Below are 17,156 nucleotides of genomic sequence, written 5' to 3'. Positions count from 1 at the left end.
GGTTTTAGGCTAGGTATCATTTCCATCCAGTATTTGAAGTTCCTTGTTTTCCCTACTTTTATTGGGTTCAGACGTCTGACCATCCTGCTAGGGAGGGTGATGGACAAAGACTGCCACTTCCTGTGCCCCTGGCCCCAGGTGTCTCAGTGTGGGCAGAAGTGCGGGAGGCTCTCAGGCTGCCACGGTGGGTAGAGGTGAGTGATCACTCGGTGCTGTGGAGGGTCTTTATTAGTCAGAATTTCCTTCTTGGCCTACTGCCCGGGTATGGCCAAGGACAGCCTATACAGCGTGGCTACTGCCAAGGTCAGGAAGGCCAGCAGGCCCAGTGGGGCCAGCAATCCCTCCCTGGGTGGGGCTCCAGGGCTCTTCACTGGGGAAAGGGGCTTAGGGTTCCTGTTTCCACCACGGTTGGGGCTGGTGCCCCTGGCTCTGGCCAGGGGTACCGTGGCCGTAGCAGCAGATGGCCTTGGGCTGGTTCCAGTCGAGGCTGTGACCACGTACATCGGCTTGACGGTGTTGAAGGGCCTGGCATGAGCATCTACCCACCGCAGCAGGGCCTGTGGCCTCCACTGACAGATGCTGAGCAGGGCTAGGACGTCACCCTCGGCTGTGTGTGAGTCTGGTGGGGCCTGCCCGTACAGGCGCATGTAGATGCTGCCCAGGCTGTAGCTCTTCCTTGGGCCATGCTCTGAGGGGCTGTCAGCTTGCTCCAGGGCCTTCAGGGCAGCAATGCTATCCACACAGAAGGCGCCCTCCAGAGCACTGGCAAGGCCCAGCACAGCCAGCTCTGCCTGGAGCAGGGGGAAGTCGTAGCGGTCACCGTTGTGTGCCACAAGGCACCAGGGCTGTGGCTGGCGCTGCAGGAAGGCTCGGAGCATGTTGGCCAGGTTGGCATCGAAGCGTTGACGCCCATGTGCAGCCAGCACAGGTGTGCTCAGGCCTGTGATCTCACTGGCTGCAGGGCTACAGGCCTTCCCCGGAGCCACGCACAGGGAGAGCTTGTCCAGCACCCGGGGTGGTGGGGGCACTGTTGAAGGAGGCCCCTGATGGGTAGGAAGTCTCTCCAGGGCCCATCTGTGGATGGCCAGCAGGCAGAGCTCTGTGACCTTGGGCTGGGAGAAGGGCAGGCCAGTGGCCTCCAGGTCCAAGAAGATGAGGGTCTGCACAGGACCCGGGGGCAAGGCCTGCGAGCCCATGGTGGGTATCTGCCGCTGAGCCTGGGGAGGAGCATGGGTTGGGTGGTGGGTGTGTGAGTGCCCAGTGATAAGAGGTAAGGCAAGTGGGGTGGGGTGGGCAGGAGCACCCCTCTGGCCTTCCCTGCATGGGCAGGCACTGTTGCTGAGCTCCAGGACCCATTTCCAGGGCAGGAAGCCAGGGAGGGTGGGGTGGCTTTCTTACTGGGACCAGCACACTGTTTTCTGTTCAGGGGAAGGCTTGGCTCCTCCCCCTAGTGCCCGCTTAGTCCGGTGAGGGTTGGTGGGGCAGGTACCCATGCCCTCCCACCCTACCCCCTCCCCTCGGGGGTCCTCACTTACCGAGTAGCAGGCAGGCAGCAGTGACTCAGGGTGCTGCACGCTCTCCAGCTGGTTCTTGCTGCTGGCAGCAGTGGCGGGAAGTGAAACTCAGCCTGAGCCCGCCCAGCGGCTGGTGTGAGCAAGGCCCGCCCCGCTTGTCAGCCTGCCTGGGCTGTCCCTCCTGCCAACACCTGTCCCTCCCCAGGCACCCACAGTGCTATCCCCAAAGGCCTCCTCAGACCTCTCGCTGTGGGCCTGCTGGCTGGCACAATGCACCAGGGCCCTCACACCCTCACACCGGGAGGACAGGGCTATGGGGCAGGCTAGCTCCAGGACTTGAGCCTGCTGGGAGCCCCTGCCGTGGCCATTTTGCACCCACCCCTTGGCCCCATTTTCCCAGGCCTCCCTGGTTTAGGCCTGGGCTGAGGGCCACCTTCTTCCCTGCCACACAATGGTTTCTTCCCATGGCCTCAGGCGAAAGTGATGACTCAGGACAATTCCACAGGCAAGGCAGGGCAGGGCAAGGCAGGGCAGGGCAAGGCAGGGCTCCTTCCTCAAAGCAGATTCATTACCATGGGGCTGCTGGCCAGGAACAGGAAGAAGGATCTCAGCCTTCCCTGGGTCCTCCTCCTGCTCTGTCCCTCCCACTTAGCCGACACAGATCAGACTCAGGAAACATAAGGCTGGCCTTTTCTTTAACAGCCAGTCACTGCTTTTAATCAGGGGATGAGGTAAGGAAAGTGGTGGTGTTGGTGCCACCATGTGGCTCGATGCTCACAGGCCTCAGCCACAGTCCATCTCGGGGTCGTCCACATCAGCCTCCGCGGCACAGAGATCATCCAGGGCTGCCTCTGAGCCAAAAACAAGAGGGTTCTGTGGTGAAGTCCTGCCTGAAGGTGCTGGGACTGGGGAAGGTCCCACCTCTCCTCCCCACCAGGCCCACAGGAACTAAGCAGTCCCTTCCACGCCCAGGCCTTGCTCCCTCAGCTACTGCAAGCAAAATAATACAAAGGCAATTCAGACAGGGATGTTTCTGGAAAAACCGTGGCTCTGCCAGGCCGACTCAGTAGGTATGAGCAAAAGGCAGGCTGATATGCTGAAAGAACCGGACAGGGAAGAAAAAAAAAATGGCCCCCGTGCCGGCAAAGGCTGTGTGGATGGAGCAGTGCTGACCTAAGGCCAGGTAGTCTGATTTGTCCATGAACTTCAGGGCAAACTCCACATGTGGGCTGGGGCAGGGAGGGGCCCTCCTGCAGGCTCACCTTCACAGCCTGTCACGTCAGGAAGCCCTCGAATCAGCATGCTGACCCCTGGCATCACCTGGTCGTACTGATGCAGGACCTCCACGCAGTGCACAGTGAAAAGCTTGTCCTTTTGGGACAGACTGTGCAGCAGCAGCACTGTATCTCGCAGACACCGCACCGTCCGCTTCTGCTGGTCAGTCCTCGGGGCCCCCCCTGCCCTCCGCACAGTCAGCCACTGTCTGTGCAGCATCACCGTGAGTGCTCTGACTACCTGAGGGAGGGCACAGGCTGAGGTCAGGCCAGGTGGTCCCTGCACCCTGACAACCTGCTTAGCTGGGCAGCATCTTTCCTAGCCACCCGGGTGAGGAAGGTTCTGAACAGTGGCACCAGGGTCTAGCCCTGGTGAAGGAGCATGGTATGCTTTCAAGGGGCCCTGTCATTCACCAGCAGAGCTGCCCACTGTCGGCCCCTGCCTGCCCCCGGCACTCACCTCCACGTTGCACTGGCAGCTGGAACCAGTGACTGGGGAGGAGGGGCTCTGCACAGCAAGCTTAGCCAGGAGCCACACAGCCTAGAACAAGAACAGACTGTCCCATCCATGGCACAGTGAGGCCCTGGTCACAGTGAGGGCTTTCTCAGCCTTCTACAAGAGCTCCAGTTGCCTCAGCAACTGCTTGTCTGCACTAATGGGATCCAAGAGGTGGTAGTGTTTTGGGACCTTCCCAGGAGACACTCAGGACCAACACCTGTGTCTCACCACTGACCCACCTGCCTCCGTGCCCACCTCCAGCCACCAGGCAACTTTCCCAAGTCCCAGGATACCCTGGGCTCCGACTGTACTGTATCTGTGTAGTATGGAGCCCCCCAAATGAGTTTACCTTGCTTGTGGCTCAACGTGTTACCAAAATGAATTAAAGCTTCCTTTAATTCCCAGAGGAAAGAGAAGAGTGGCTCTTACGTGGGATGGAGTGGGGTGGGGTGGGGTGGGTTGGTGAGCAGCACAAAAGGGGCTCTGGTGTCTTTACCTCTTGTTCCAGCTGAAGCCACTGTGTCTCTGAGGCAGCTTTGTCAGGCCTTGATGTGATGTACATGTACAGCAGCAGCAGGAGGCAGCCTTCTGGAAAGGACACACCACCTCTCACTCAGGATCCGCCTTCTCACCCAGTGCCTGAGGTACAAGCTGCAGAAGCCCTCAGGAGGCCCTGGACCTGCCCCTGCCACCACCCTTCCCTCCAAGCTGCAGGAGTCCAGACGCGCGCCCCCGGCCTGCTTTACCCGGGTGGGAGCAGAGCTGAGGTGCAAGCTTCTCATGGTCCACCAGGAGGGACAGGAGCTCAATAGTCAGCAGCACACTAGGCAGGGGTGTCTCTGGGCGCAGGCACTGTGGCAGCACCCGGAACATGCACTGGAACCTGAAACACAGGGCCCCAGAGAGACATGACACCTCCAACCCAATCCCATAACTCACCCTCACCTTTCACGATAGGCAACAGGAAATTGAAGAGGCCAGTAAAAAGGAGACTCGATTCAGACAGACCTGAGTTCAAATGCCACCCTACTTGCTGATACTTGTTTCAGGTGAACGAGTGGGTACTACCCTTCACTGTGGGACTGCTGTGAGGGACAGGGCCTGTCATCCCTTAGAGATGACAGGCCCTTACCTGGCACAGTGCCACCCAGCAAATACGAGGTGCCCCCCTGGACCTTGGGTGCCGGCCTCCGCACTACCCTTGGGCTCCTTCCTGCCTCTGCTCCCAAACAGGGAGGCAGGTTCAACTTGAGTGTGAGAGAAACGTCCTGTGCCCACCACCAGAGGACTGGCCAGGCATCAGCAGCGACAATGTGGACTTGGCTATGGTTGGATCTTATGAGATCGCTCGCTGGGCAAGGAAGACTTCATTTTCCCCACTTGTCGGGAAACACCAGCTCCTCTGCCGCCACGTATGAGAAGGTACACACTCAGGGTGTGCATGGTGAGGGGCTTGGGCACTCTCCCCCTGGTCTTGGGGGCAAAGGGATGGCGCATTCATTACCAAGGAACCGAGTCCAAAGACAAGCACTGCTTTTTGCTCAACCCACACAGCCTCGTGGGTGGGGGGAGGGGCAGTTCTGCGGGTATGTCCCTTTTCATGCACACGGCACCGAGGGTTAAGAATATTCCTTGTACACCATTAGGAAGCAAGGTCTTTTTGGGGCGAACTCATTTTAGAGCAAATCCTGTATGAGAGACAAGCTGAATGTTTCTAGTCACCAGGGAGTGTGGAACTTTGTGGGAAACTGGAATTTAACCGGTTACTACCTAATTTCATTATTAGGCCAGAAATGGCCCCTGAAACTAAAAAAATCCATCTTTATATACAACACAGTGGTTTCCAAATTATTTTTGACAGCATCAGAGCCGCCTTTTTAAATGAAAATTTTTTTTTTTGGCACAGCCCCTAAATGCACAATAAATAAGTCATGCTGCCCTGGCTGAGCTGGGGATGAGAACTTTTTGTTCAAAAGCGCCTGCCATGCCAGTACCTGGGGAGCTACGCTGGACCTGCCCCTAAAACAGATGCAGTGGGAAGACAAGAGTCTGAGGGGATGATGTGCCCTCAAGCCTGGGTGGGCAGTGGTGCCTTTCATAGGAGATCACAGCCTGCCTGGCTGCTCATGTTGTATCGTATACTGCTATGGAGCCTTGGTAGCACCTGTCCCTGGCTTTTACTTCAAGGTGAACAAGAAGCTGTGTGGTAATGGGGTTCAGCCTGCAAGCATGAAGGAATTCAGAGAAGCACTGTGTGGGAGGTGGCATCAGACAGTGATCAAGAACAATGATTCAGGAGCCTAACTGGCTGATCTAGCATACTCCCTCTGGGGTTTCAGACAAGTTTCCCTACCTCAACATGGGGTTTATTCATTCAACAAACACTGAGTGCTCACAGTGAGCCAGGCTCTGTACTGGGTGTGAAGACAACAGGGCTCTGAGGGTGCCATCCAAGCTAGTGAACAGAAGGCATCTGTGTCTGGCCTGCAGTAAGCACCCATTAAATGGCTGTTTTTTGATGTTATTGTGGACAAGCTCAACAGGAATAGAATGATGATATATCTACCAAGAGAACTGCTAAAAATGTGGTTCCTGGAATTCATTCATTTAAAAAGTAAGAAACAGGGATGCAAAGATTTTTCAATATCCACATATCAATCAATGTGATACACCACATTAACAAACTGAAGAATAAAAACCATGTGATCATCTCAATAGATGCAGAAAAAGCTTTTGACAAAGTTCAACATCCATTTAAGAGAAAAACTCCAGAAAGTAGGCATAGAGGGAACATACCTCAACATAATGAAGGCCATATATGAAAAACCCACAGCTAACATCATATTGGTAGGGACTTTCCTGGTGGTCCAGTGGTAAAGAATCCACCTTCCAAAGCAGGGGACGCAGGTTCGATCCCTGGTCGGGGAACTAATATCCCATGTGCCTTGGGGCAACTAAGCTTGTGTGCCTCAGAGAGCCCACATGCTGCAAACTACAGAGCCCACACACTCTGGAGCCTGCGTGCCACAACTACAGAGTCCACACACTCTGGACCCTGCACGCACAACTAGAGAAGAGAAAACCCACATGCCACAACTAGAGAGAAGCCCGTGTGCCACAATGAAGAGACCATGCGTTGCAACTAAATATCTCGCATGCCTCAACGAAGATCTCACATACCACAACTAAGACCCAATGCAGCCCAAATAAATAAATAAATAAAATTAAAAAAAATCATACTCATTGGTGAAAAGCTGAAAGCATTTCCTGTAAGATCAGGAAGAAGACAAGGATGAGCACTCTCACCACTTTTATTCAACATAGTTTTGGAAGTCCTAACCACAGCAATCAGAAGAAAAAGAAATAAAAAGGAATCCAAATTGGCAAGGAAGAAATAAAACTGTCACTGTCTGCAGATGACATTATACTATACATAAATCCTACAGGTGCCACCAGAAAACTACTAGAGCTCATCAATGAATTTGGTAAAGTTGCAGGATACAAAATTAATATACGGAAATCTGTTGCATTTCTATACACTAGCAATGAGCTATCAGAAAGAGAAATTAAGGAAACAATCCCATTTACCATCGCATCAAAAAGAATAAAACACCTAAGAATAAACCTACCTAAGGAGGCAAAAGGCCTGTACTCCAAAAACTATAAGACACTGATGAAAGGAATTGAAGATGACATAAATGGAAAGATATACCCTGTTCTTGGATTGGAAGAATCAATACTGTCAAAATGCCTATACTACCCAAGGCAATCTACAGATTCAGTGCAATTGTTATCAAGTTACCAATGGCATTTTTCACAGAACCTAGAATAAAATTTTAAATTTATATGGAAACGTGAAAGACCCTGAAACAGCCAAAATAATCTTGAAAAAGAAGAACAGAGCTGGAGGAATCATACTCCCTGACTTCAGACTATACTACAATGCTACAGTAGTCAAAACAGTATGGTACTGGTGCAAAAACAGACACATAGATCAACGGAACTGAATAGAGAGCCCAGAAATAAACCTACATACCTAAGGTCATTTAATCTGTAACAAAGGAGGCAAGACTATACAGTGGAGAAAAGACAGTCTCTTCAATAAGTGGTGCTGGGAAAACTGGACAGCTACTTGTAAGACAATGAAATTAGAACATTCTCTAACACCATATACAGAAATAAACTCAAAATGGATTAAAGACCTAAAGGGAAGACCAGCTACTATCAAACTCCTAGAGGAAAACATAGGCAGAACACTCTTTGACATAAATAGCAGCAAATTTTTTTTTTTTTGGATCCATCTCCTAAAGCAAAGGAAACAAAAGCAAAAATAAACAAATGGGACCTAATTAAATTTAAAACGTTTTGCACAACAAAGGAAACCATAGACAAAATGAAAACACAACCTGTTGAATGGGAGAAGATAACTGTAAGTGATATGACCGATAAGGGGTTAATATCCAACATATACAAACAGCTCATACAACTCAACATCAAACAAACAACCCAGTCAAAAAACGGGCAGAACTGAAAAGACATTTTTCCAAAGAGGACATCCAGATGGCCAACAGGCACATGAAAAGATGCTCAATATCACTCATCATCAGGGAAATGCAAATCAAAACCACAATGAGATATCACCTCACACCAGTCAGAATGGCTATCATCAAAAAGAACACAACAAATGTGAAGAAAAGGGAACCATCCTACACTGTTGGCGGAATGTAAATTGGTGCAGCCACTGTGGAAAACAGTATAGGGGTTTCTCAAAAAGTTAAAAGTAGAAGTACCACGTGACCCAGCAATTCCACTCCTGGGTATATATCTGAAAAAAACCAAAAACACTACTTTGAAAAGAAACATGCACCCCAATGTTCATAGCAGCATCATCTACAATTGCCAAGGTATGGAAGCAACCTAAGTGTCCATCAACAGATGAATGGATAAAGAAGATGTGGTACACGTACACACACACACACACACACACACACAGGAATACTACTCAGCCATAAAAAAGAACAAAATTTTGCCATTTGCAGCAACATGGATGGCTTTGGAGGGCATTATGCTAAGTGAAATAAGTCAGACAGAAAGGCAAATACTGTATGATATCGTATGTGGAATCTAAAAAATACAGCAAACTAGTGAACAAAACAAAAAAGAAACAGGCTCACAGACACAGAAAAGAAACTAGTGGTTACCGGTGGGGAGAGGGAAGGGAGGAAGGGCAATATAGGGGTAGGGGATTTAAAAAAAGCATTGTTATGAGATTATATGAAATTGTGTGTGAACCTTTTGGAAACTGTAAAGCACTACGGAATTAAAAAAAAATGAAAGAGAAGACTCAATAATAAAAAAAGAAGCAGTCAGCCACCATGAGCTGGGCCCCCCGCCAGGCACCTGGGTGGTGGTAACACGCCTACCTTGCTGCTCACACTACTCTGCAGTACACTGTGTCTAGCTCTAAGCACCACCTTTAGGATGCACCAGACAAGCCAGAATATATTCATATGGAAACCAGGATCCAGAAGTGTTTTTAGCAAACAGGTATTCTGAGTTCAGAGACAAAAAGGCTTAAGAGACATGCAACAGAGGAACTGGCCTCTTGGTGGAATGCTGAGGGGGAGATGGGATTACAGGACGAGGGGATTGGCTGGGTGGTGTTTACCCTCCCAGTGTTGAGGGTCTGGAATCCCAAGCTAGGAATTTATGACAACAGTGTTCCGCAACAAACCTTAAGAAGAGCAAGTAACCTGTGGCTCATGCCAGTGGTGGACACCATGATGATGGGCAGATGCCCAGCAAGGTCAGCTTGTAGCTGCAGACCCTCCACACACCCTCTGCTTCTTCAGGGAACCCCACCAAACTAAACTTCAATGTGGCTGTGAAATCTGGTCTTCACCTGATCCATGTCCCAGGTTCAAAGGCCTCTTGATTCAGCCTTTGTCTGTTTCGGGGGCAGGACACTCTTCCATAGTGACTAGCAGCCTTCTTTTATCACATGTCTTTTGCTTACCTACTATCCAGAGGCAGAACTAAGCCAAATAAACCACTTCCTTGGTTCTTCTAACTCCTGGCCCCACTTCCCATCACTTCAGAACTCTAGCTAAGAACCTAAACCAAGGCTCAGAGCTGAGCAGTATGGACGAGTCAAGATGGGAACAAGTACAGGGGCCACAGGACAGACCTCAAGAGGCCGGGTAAGACCCACAAGGAATCATGACTCCCATGCTGTGTTATACCTGGGCAGGAAATCAAAGGAAGCATTTTCAGCTAATTTCACCAAAACCTTAAGGCACTGGCTGAGGACACTGGCTTTAAGGTGACCTGTTGCTGCAGAAGAGAAAGCCAAAAGTTGAAGAAGCATCTTCAATAGTGGATGCTGGCCTTGGTCACCAGCAAGCCTCCCTGGGGCTGAGGTCACATCCCCACGACCATGTCCGTCAACCAGGCTCTGGTCTCCTTCCCTAGCAGCAGAATCGGCGCCTGCTCCTGATAGTAACAGGCAAATGACTGCTCCGCTGTGGCACACCAGGTGCTGAAGAACGCCTAGTGAAGCCACAGAGAAGCCTTCCAGGTTGCAAAGTGAGTCCTCGGGGCTGGCCTCTACCCCAGAGCTCACACAGGAGGGATGTGTCGGTGAGTCCGCAGGCGCTCCGCTTCTCTTGGCTGCTGCCAAATCCTGCAGAGCCTGGCAGTGTAAGCCAATAAAGAACTGTACCAGGGGGAGGAGGTGCACAGCTCCAGGAAGTTGGCAGAGTGGGAAGGCCCTTCCGCCTCCCTCTGCTGGGTCTCTGTCACAGGAGCCTTCATTCCTGGCCACCAGATTCAGTCCAGTAAGTGCCAGGTTCTGTGCTTCTCTCAGGGCCAAGAGGGGAAATGACCCATCACAAGAACCTGTGGTCCTCAGGCTTGAAATCCCAGTCAAGGTACTAGCAACAGACACAAAAGAAAACACACAAGTGTGAGAGGGAGATAAGGTCAAGGGACCCAAATAACCTGCCTGCTAAATTCTCTAGTTTTCCTGCCCAGAGCAGACCTCCTAGGCCGGTCAGGACCAGATGGGGACTTGCTTCCTGGAAACTTCTTCCAAACAAGCTTTTTAGAGTCTTATGCTTACCTGCCAAGCCCGGATAGCTGGAACAGGGTGCCGGTAGGAGCCTCAGAACAACTGCTCAGGAGGTGGCACAGACCTAGGGGTGACCCTGGCATCAAAGGCTGCTTCAGGAGAAGGTTTATCAAAATGGAGCCTGCAGAAGACAAGGTGACTGTAGTAGGTTCTGACATTGAGAGTGCTTTTCTATGATGCCAACTATCCTCTAAACTGCCACTAAGTTCCCTTGAGACGCCTGTGGGTACTGAAGGCTCGGAGGCATACTGGCTCTTGGCCCCTTCCATTTTATAGTCTTCTGCTTAAGCCACAGACTACTACTCCCTTGGACCCTCTAAAGCACTGCCTGGGGTGCTGATTGAGCCCCGGACAGTTCCCTAGGCAATTCCACTGCAGCATCACAGAGGATGATCGGACCCAGGAAGGCCTCCTGCAGAAGGAGCAGGCATTCTGGTACCTTGAGTGTTTGACCTCTGCATCCAGCTGTCAATAAGCCTTTTCTGGGACTGTTCTTGCTTTATCGGGTCATCTCCCAGACTGTGGGTCTTATTATCTGAATAAAAGATAATATGTTAATCAAAACTGGAACACAAAAGCACAAGTGTATCAGAAACTCTTAAATGTAATGAGTTTAAAACATACATTGTTCTACTTCTTCAACTTTGGATCAAAACAAGAGCCAAAGCAACTCAAGAACCTTCACATCTTTGCCTTCCTCATATAAAACAGGAACTTGCATAAGGAAAGGAAAGGAAAAGAAAATTAAATTGTTTGCCCCACTTCAAAATCAGGCAATAACATAAAAGCATTTTATATGATTCTTATTATGTGCCAGACACTGTTCTAAGAGCTTTATACATGCTAGCTCTCTTGTTCCTCACAGCAACCCAACCAGGAGGTGTTATCATTGGCTCTGTTTTACATATGGGAAAACTGAGGTTAAGGGACTTGCTCAAATCATACAAGCCAGTAAGCAGTGTGACTGGGACTCTCGGCCAGGCTGGTGGGCTCCACTGCCTGCTCATAACACCACCCGATAACCTCTCCTGAAGTTGCTAAATATCAAAAATGTTAGTAGCTGTAGTTCTCAGGGGTGGCGTGATACTAATGACTTGAAAGGGTTGATGGTAGGAGAAAGGCAATGTATCTGAATTGTAAGATAAACTGGCATAGCACAGTCTCAGAGTGAAAACCTACTAATGCTAGATTGTCTCTCTAGAAAGCAGTAGCATTCCCTCAGTCTGGACTCAGCTGGGCGATGAAAGGAGCACATGTTCCTGCATACTAGCTGTGTTTCTGGCATGGCAATGGATGCTGACTGGAGGTTTTAAAATATGCCTGCAAATTCTTTGACACACTTCTCCTCAAAGGGTGTAGCCTAGTTTTCTTCCCCTTGAACATGGCCCAGACTCAATGACTCACTTCTAACAAACAGAATGTGGCAGAAGTGATGCTATGTGACTTTTGAGGCTAGGCCATAAAAAGGATAGCTTCCACCTATCTCTCTGGGTTTGCTAGCTCTAGAGGAAGCCATCTACCAGGTTATGAGATCAGCCAAGTAGCCCTGTGGAAAGGCCCACATGTGGAAAGGAATTCCACTGCCAGACATGTGAGTGAGCCACCTTGAAATAGATCCTCCAGCACCCTACAAGCCTTCAGTGCCCGCAGAGACAAACCATCCCCACTGTGCTGTCAGAACTGCTGACCCACAGAAACGAGGAGAAAATAAATACTCAAATGTTTCAAGGCTCAAGTCTGAGTAGTCTGATATAGAGCAATAGATGATGGATAGACTGACTTACCCTCTTTGCCCATCAGGGACTTATATCCTGGATCGGTCTGGCAGGGGTGGGGAAGGGACATGTTAGCACTAAAAGACTCCTTTGTAGGGAAAGATGGTTTTCCAAGTTGTGGAGAACATGCTTCTGGCTTTATAACCACAGAAGGGCTTTTCCTAGGACTGGAAAAAGTTAACTATGAAAGCAAAGTAATGATTCTGCTAACACCATGTAAAATACCTGGTTATAAAACTTCTAACAAACTTTAAACTTTTCCTATCTAGGTGATTTGACCAAAAATTTTATCTATTACACGTTTGTTATTCTTTGTCAGGATAGCAATGCAAAATTCAAGGCATTTTGATTCAAATTGTTGAAAAAAAAAATCTTTCATTTGCTTCCACCTTCTTCCAATCACCCAAAAGTATTGGCTATAACTCCATTACTATTTCCAGTTCCACCAAAACATCTTTTCAGTTTGCAACCTCTTTTTTTTTTAATTGAAATATAGTTGCTATACAATGTTATATAAGTTATAAGCAAATGCTATAGTGATTCATAATTTTTTTTTTTTTGCGGTACGCGGGCCTCTCACTGTTGTGGCCTCTCCTGTTGCAGAGCACAGGCTCCGGATGCGCAGGCCCAGCGGCCATGGCTCACAGGCCCAGCCGCTCCGCGGCATGTGGGATCCTCCCAGACCAGGGCATGAACCCGTGTCCCCTGCATTGGCAGGTGGACTCTCAAGCAGTGTGCCACCAGGGAAGCCCTGATTCATAATTTTTAAAGGTTAAACTCCATTTATAGTTATTATAAAATATTGGCTATATTCCCTTTGTTGTACAATATATCCTTGTAGTTTATTTTATACTTTTAATAGTTTATACCTCTTACTCCCCTATCCCTCTATATTGCCTTTTCCCCATTTCCTCTCCCCCCTGGTAACCACTAGTTTGGAACAACCTCTTTTATAATAGTCAGGGACTGAATGAAAAGATTATCAGGAGAAAGAGGGTCTAGAAAAAGGTGTATTGTGTCTTGCAACTTGGAAACTGAGCCAGTGCCTTGGTGCCAGGGTCTTTATGTTAGAGAAGCAGTCTTAACCCTCTGATTGGATCAGACAATGCTGAGGCCCTCCTGTTGGTGTAAAGAGGTGAGGATGGACTCCCTCTGCTCTCCTGTCTTACCTGGGCTACGCAAGGCAAGAAAAGTTCAGTTTCACATCCTGCCCATTATAAGCAAAAGCAGCAGAATGTTTAATACCAGAAAAAGACGACCTGACCCACACTGTTCAAATTTCAAGGCTGATCCTGACAGTGTGCCAGACTTCTTTGGCAGGCAGGGGACAGGACGGACCATTAACAAGCTGATCACATCTGCAGCAAAGGTGGGGACTGCTGGACAGCAAATGAGAAAAAATATTCCAAGCAGTTGGGACTGAAATACAGTTGGGGCAAAATCATTTATTTGAAACAAATTACATAAAAATGAAGACTGGTCCACTCCAAAAGTTTGGAGAGCATCTTTCCAGCCTCTTTTCATCCCGAGGAGTTGTGTTGTGTTTATAAAGTCTACAGGGAGGAAGCACTTCTGGAGTGCAGGGCCTTTATGCTATGATGCCCCAAACCATTCTAGTCTCATCCAAACCATCTTTGAGGCCTTCGGGAAAGAGCATCTATGCCCCAGTGGCAGAGTCTAAACGACCTTTGTTCAGGACTAGCCTGACATTGTTATTCAGACTTTTTACTAAACGATACAAAACTGTATTCTCCCTCTAGCACCATCATTACCTGACATGGGAAATGGAGGGAGCAGCTAGTTTATTAGCTCGTTCACTGCTTTGAAGCTTTGTCCTTAATTCATTCATCTCTGCATCTTTAAACTGGAGTTCAGACTGCAATGACTGGAGCTGGAAGGCAAAAGAAGCATACTTATAGAGGCCTCATCACATATACAGAAACAGCTCTGGGCTTCAAAATCTCAGGATAGTAAAGGAAAAACAAGCAATGAGAGATAGTATAAAAGTCTGCTGTGACATAAATGTCCTAAAATATCAAGCTTTAACCTTCTTCCTGAAAGATGACATGGTATTCTAGAAAGATATTTTGATCTGAACTATAGCTGGGTAGTTTGTGAGGGTTCAAATACCATTTACTCAGCCTCTCTGAACTCCAGCTTATCTGTAACATAAATACCTGTCTTCCTGGTTGGGGGTATTAAGTAAGAATGGTGAATGTAAAATGCCCAGCACAGAGCTTGACAAGGTACCATATCTCAAGGTAACATGTAGACCTTTTAGTGAATATAGTGGTGCACAATCCAAGTCTTCCTGAAGGTCTGGGCTGAGTATTTAGAAGAGTTTTACCAAAACCTTGTACAGGGTGGGGAGACCTGCTGTTCTGGCCAATGGTAACTGCTGCCATTCCCAGGCACAGCACCAGACACAAGGGCAGGACCATTTAAGTCTCACGACAGCCCTTCTGGTTATTTTCTGGAACAGATAAGGGAAATGAGTCATAGAGCATAAGTCGTCACCCTGAGGTCACTGCTTGAATATGATAAAGCCTAGATTCAAACTCTGGTTTGTCTGATTGCAAACCCATTGCTCTTCATCATGTATATGGAAAGGCAACTACTGCTGTTAGTCTTGGGCACAGGTCAGTGCTTCTTTAAAGACTGCCAAGTTTGCTGAATGAAGTAACGGCAGAATAAGGCCCACATCCTTAAGTTTGAAGCCTTGGGAAGTGAAGGAAAGTGGTATATACTGGACACCCACTGTTTTTCTCCCCAGAACAGTATCTCCCTCCCTTAAGAAACATAATTTTCCTACCTTTGAATATGTGATTTGAATGGGAGCTATTATCTCGATTACAGTGACTAGTTCAGAGGCAGGCACCTGACTCAGGTTAGACCAATTAGAGCCTTCCCCAGAATTTTAAAACTTGGAGATAAAGAACCCTAGGTCTTCAGTCTGCTCTGGAGCTATGAAATATGAGCCCAGGAGCCCCTGGGGAACACATCCTCTACCATAAGGATGGAGCCTATCAATAGTACAGAGAATAAAGATGAGTCGTGGCAAATCTTGAGTCTTTTGAGGCCCCAGCACACCTGTTTTCCCAGACCTAGTTATGGAAGCCAATACATTTTCTTTTGGCCTAAGCTAGGTCAACTGAGTTTCTGATCTGCCAAAAAACAAAAAAAACACACAACAAAAAACCCACTAATTTTAGCTGTTTCTGCAAAGTGTGAGCTAGTAACTTAGACTACCACAGCAAAGCAGAGTTTCTTCTAAGTCCTTTTCCAAACCTCAGAGCCTGGAGAAAAGTACATGCAATTAGTTGGTAGCGAAAGTATTTAAGACAAACAACTGTTGAAATCTTCCTGGAAGATCTATAAGCAACTTTAGTCATTGCTTCTAAAGGAACTCATTGAGCAGGCAAAGCTGATGTCCATACAAGCAAAACACATGCTCTGGGTCACCTTTTTGGAGAATTCTTTTTCTTTGTCACTGAGTGCTTGAGTTTTCTCTTGCTCAAGAAGGAAATGTGATCTTCTCTGTTCCTCTAGAATGGATTCTGTCTGATGCAGTGAGTCCCGTAAAATTTTAATTTCTCCACTTTTAATGAGCACTTCTTCTTCCATTGCCTTCATCTGTAAATCCCAAATTGATGTTGTGAAAAGTTTGTAAGGGAAAATTATATATGTACATGTTTCAACATATAGCTGGGGAGATGAAGAAACACATTTAAAACATGTCCAACAGACCAGAGTGCTCAAAATATATCTGTACCAATCAGACATCACCGTGATCTGCTAGGCCCATTCCTGGGACAGTGGATATTCAGCAAGATAGCTTAAGGACACACTTGTCACTTCTGCATGCAGATTCTATAGGCTCTAAGAGGTATTAAACAATCTGGGTCACACACTTCACAGAACTAAAATTCTACATTATGTTCTTGGTTTTTCTAGGGACCTATAGATAGTCATATGAAGAATGTTTGCTTTTTTGCAAAACTGCTAATGAAAATAGCAACCATTATGATGTTGTTTCTTATATAAGACATAGGCTATAAATTTATCTCAGTGCTACAACAGAAAGTTTGTATCTCTTTTTGTATATGGTTTACAGTGTTTCCTTTCTTGCCCTAGTTGTTAGGAATCTCAGGATTTAGTTTCAACCAAAATTTTCTGGCTTTCTTTCCCCCAATTCATGGGGATGAATCTGGACTCTTGTTTTAAAACTTTTATATATTTTATTGTATAATGCTTTATAACACATGCATAAGTGAATGAATTAACTACAAAAGCCACAAGTTAAATCACTTACCTTTTCTTTAAGCTCTTTGTACTGTGCCTGAAGTAACTCTAATTCAAAATTATCTTTAACTGGAACACTTTCTCTGTTTTTCCTTGCAGGATTTTTTGACATCCCATCTAATCTGGGGACCTTATGAACATCTGTAAAAAACAGTTCCCGTATACTTTTTAGGACCCAACATTTTCCCACTTTAGCCAGACAATGCTGAAAACAATCACTTTTGAAAGCAAATTAGAGAAAGATCTAGTAAGCACTACAGGTATTTTACAACATAAGAACATGAATCAATCCTCAGGAAATAACAGAACCTGCCACCCTCTCCCCATTCTGCACCCAGTTTTAAGAGTCTCATCTAAAGGCTGAAAGGTGCTGTGGGAATCTCACTGGTCAGAACTCAGTGATCTATTATTCAATGATATTTACTGAGCACCTAAAATATGCCAGGCTTTAGCCTCTAAAGAAAGGTACAATGGTGAGCAAAATGGATACAGTCCTTACACTCATGGAGCTTACATGACACTCAAAAACACAAGAATAAATGTAAAATTTCAACTGCTATAAGAGCTGCAGAGAAGAGCAAATATAGAAAAGCCTATAATAGGGGCTTTGATCCAATGGGATGAATAGAAGGCTTCCCCAGGTAAGTGATGACTGAATGGAGA

At 47.5% G+C, this 17,156-nt stretch overlaps 2 protein-coding genes across 4 annotated transcripts in view; both read right to left on the bottom strand.

The window, feature by feature from the left end:
* Positions 1–210: 210 nt before the first annotated feature.
* TREX1 (three prime repair exonuclease 1) lies at positions 211–1,649 on the bottom strand. The gene is made up of 2 exons (XM_022573266.2): positions 1,536–1,649; positions 211–1,217 (listed from the first exon to the last, which is right to left on the bottom strand). The coding sequence occupies exon 2, from the start codon at positions 1,194–1,196 to the stop codon at positions 252–254; it is 945 nt and encodes a 314-aa protein (XP_022428974.1). The 5' UTR covers positions 1,197–1,217; positions 1,536–1,649; the 3' UTR covers positions 211–251.
* Positions 1,650–2,256: 607 nt separating this feature from the next.
* ATRIP (ATR interacting protein) overlaps positions 2,257–17,156 on the bottom strand; it is a 16,528-nt gene continuing 1,628 nt past the window's right edge. Inside the window, exons 2-13 of one of the 3 annotated variants that reach the window (XM_089919250.1) lie at positions 16,504–16,634; positions 15,654–15,896; positions 13,964–14,082; positions 12,201–12,358; positions 10,856–10,951; positions 10,408–10,537; positions 9,530–10,219; positions 4,034–4,170; positions 3,784–3,875; positions 3,249–3,329; positions 2,777–3,029; positions 2,257–2,365 (exon numbers count right to left, since the gene is read on the bottom strand). In XM_089919250.1, coding sequence (XP_089775376.1) covers positions 2,298–2,365; positions 2,777–3,029; positions 3,249–3,329; positions 3,784–3,875; positions 4,034–4,170; positions 9,530–10,219; positions 10,408–10,537; positions 10,856–10,951; positions 12,201–12,358; positions 13,964–14,082; positions 15,654–15,896; positions 16,504–16,634 — 2,198 coding nt within the window. In that variant the 3' untranslated portion in view covers positions 2,257–2,297. The remainder of the gene's footprint in view (positions 2,366–2,776; positions 3,030–3,248; positions 3,330–3,783; positions 3,876–4,033; positions 4,171–9,529; positions 10,220–10,407; positions 10,538–10,855; positions 10,952–12,200; positions 12,359–13,963; positions 14,083–15,653; positions 15,897–16,503; positions 16,635–17,156) is intronic. The other 2 variants (XM_022573255.3, XM_089919249.1) reach the window with 2 other exon arrangements.

The sequence above is a fragment of the Delphinapterus leucas genome, chromosome 10 (genome assembly GCF_059928025.1).
Source record: "Delphinapterus leucas isolate spDelLeu-1000000601 "Yukka" chromosome 10, BTC_Dleu_Yukka2, whole genome shotgun sequence".
NCBI lineage: Eukaryota > Metazoa > Chordata > Mammalia > Artiodactyla > Monodontidae > Delphinapterus > Delphinapterus leucas.
Note: the sequence above shows the minus strand (reverse complement) of the source record. Positions and strands in the feature narration are given on the sequence as shown.

Excerpts from the sequence above, each read along its gene's own strand:
- TREX1 (XM_022573266.2), bottom strand. The coding sequence starts at position 1,196 with ATGGGCTCGCAGGCCTTGCCCCCGGGTCCTGTGCAGACCCTCATCTTC.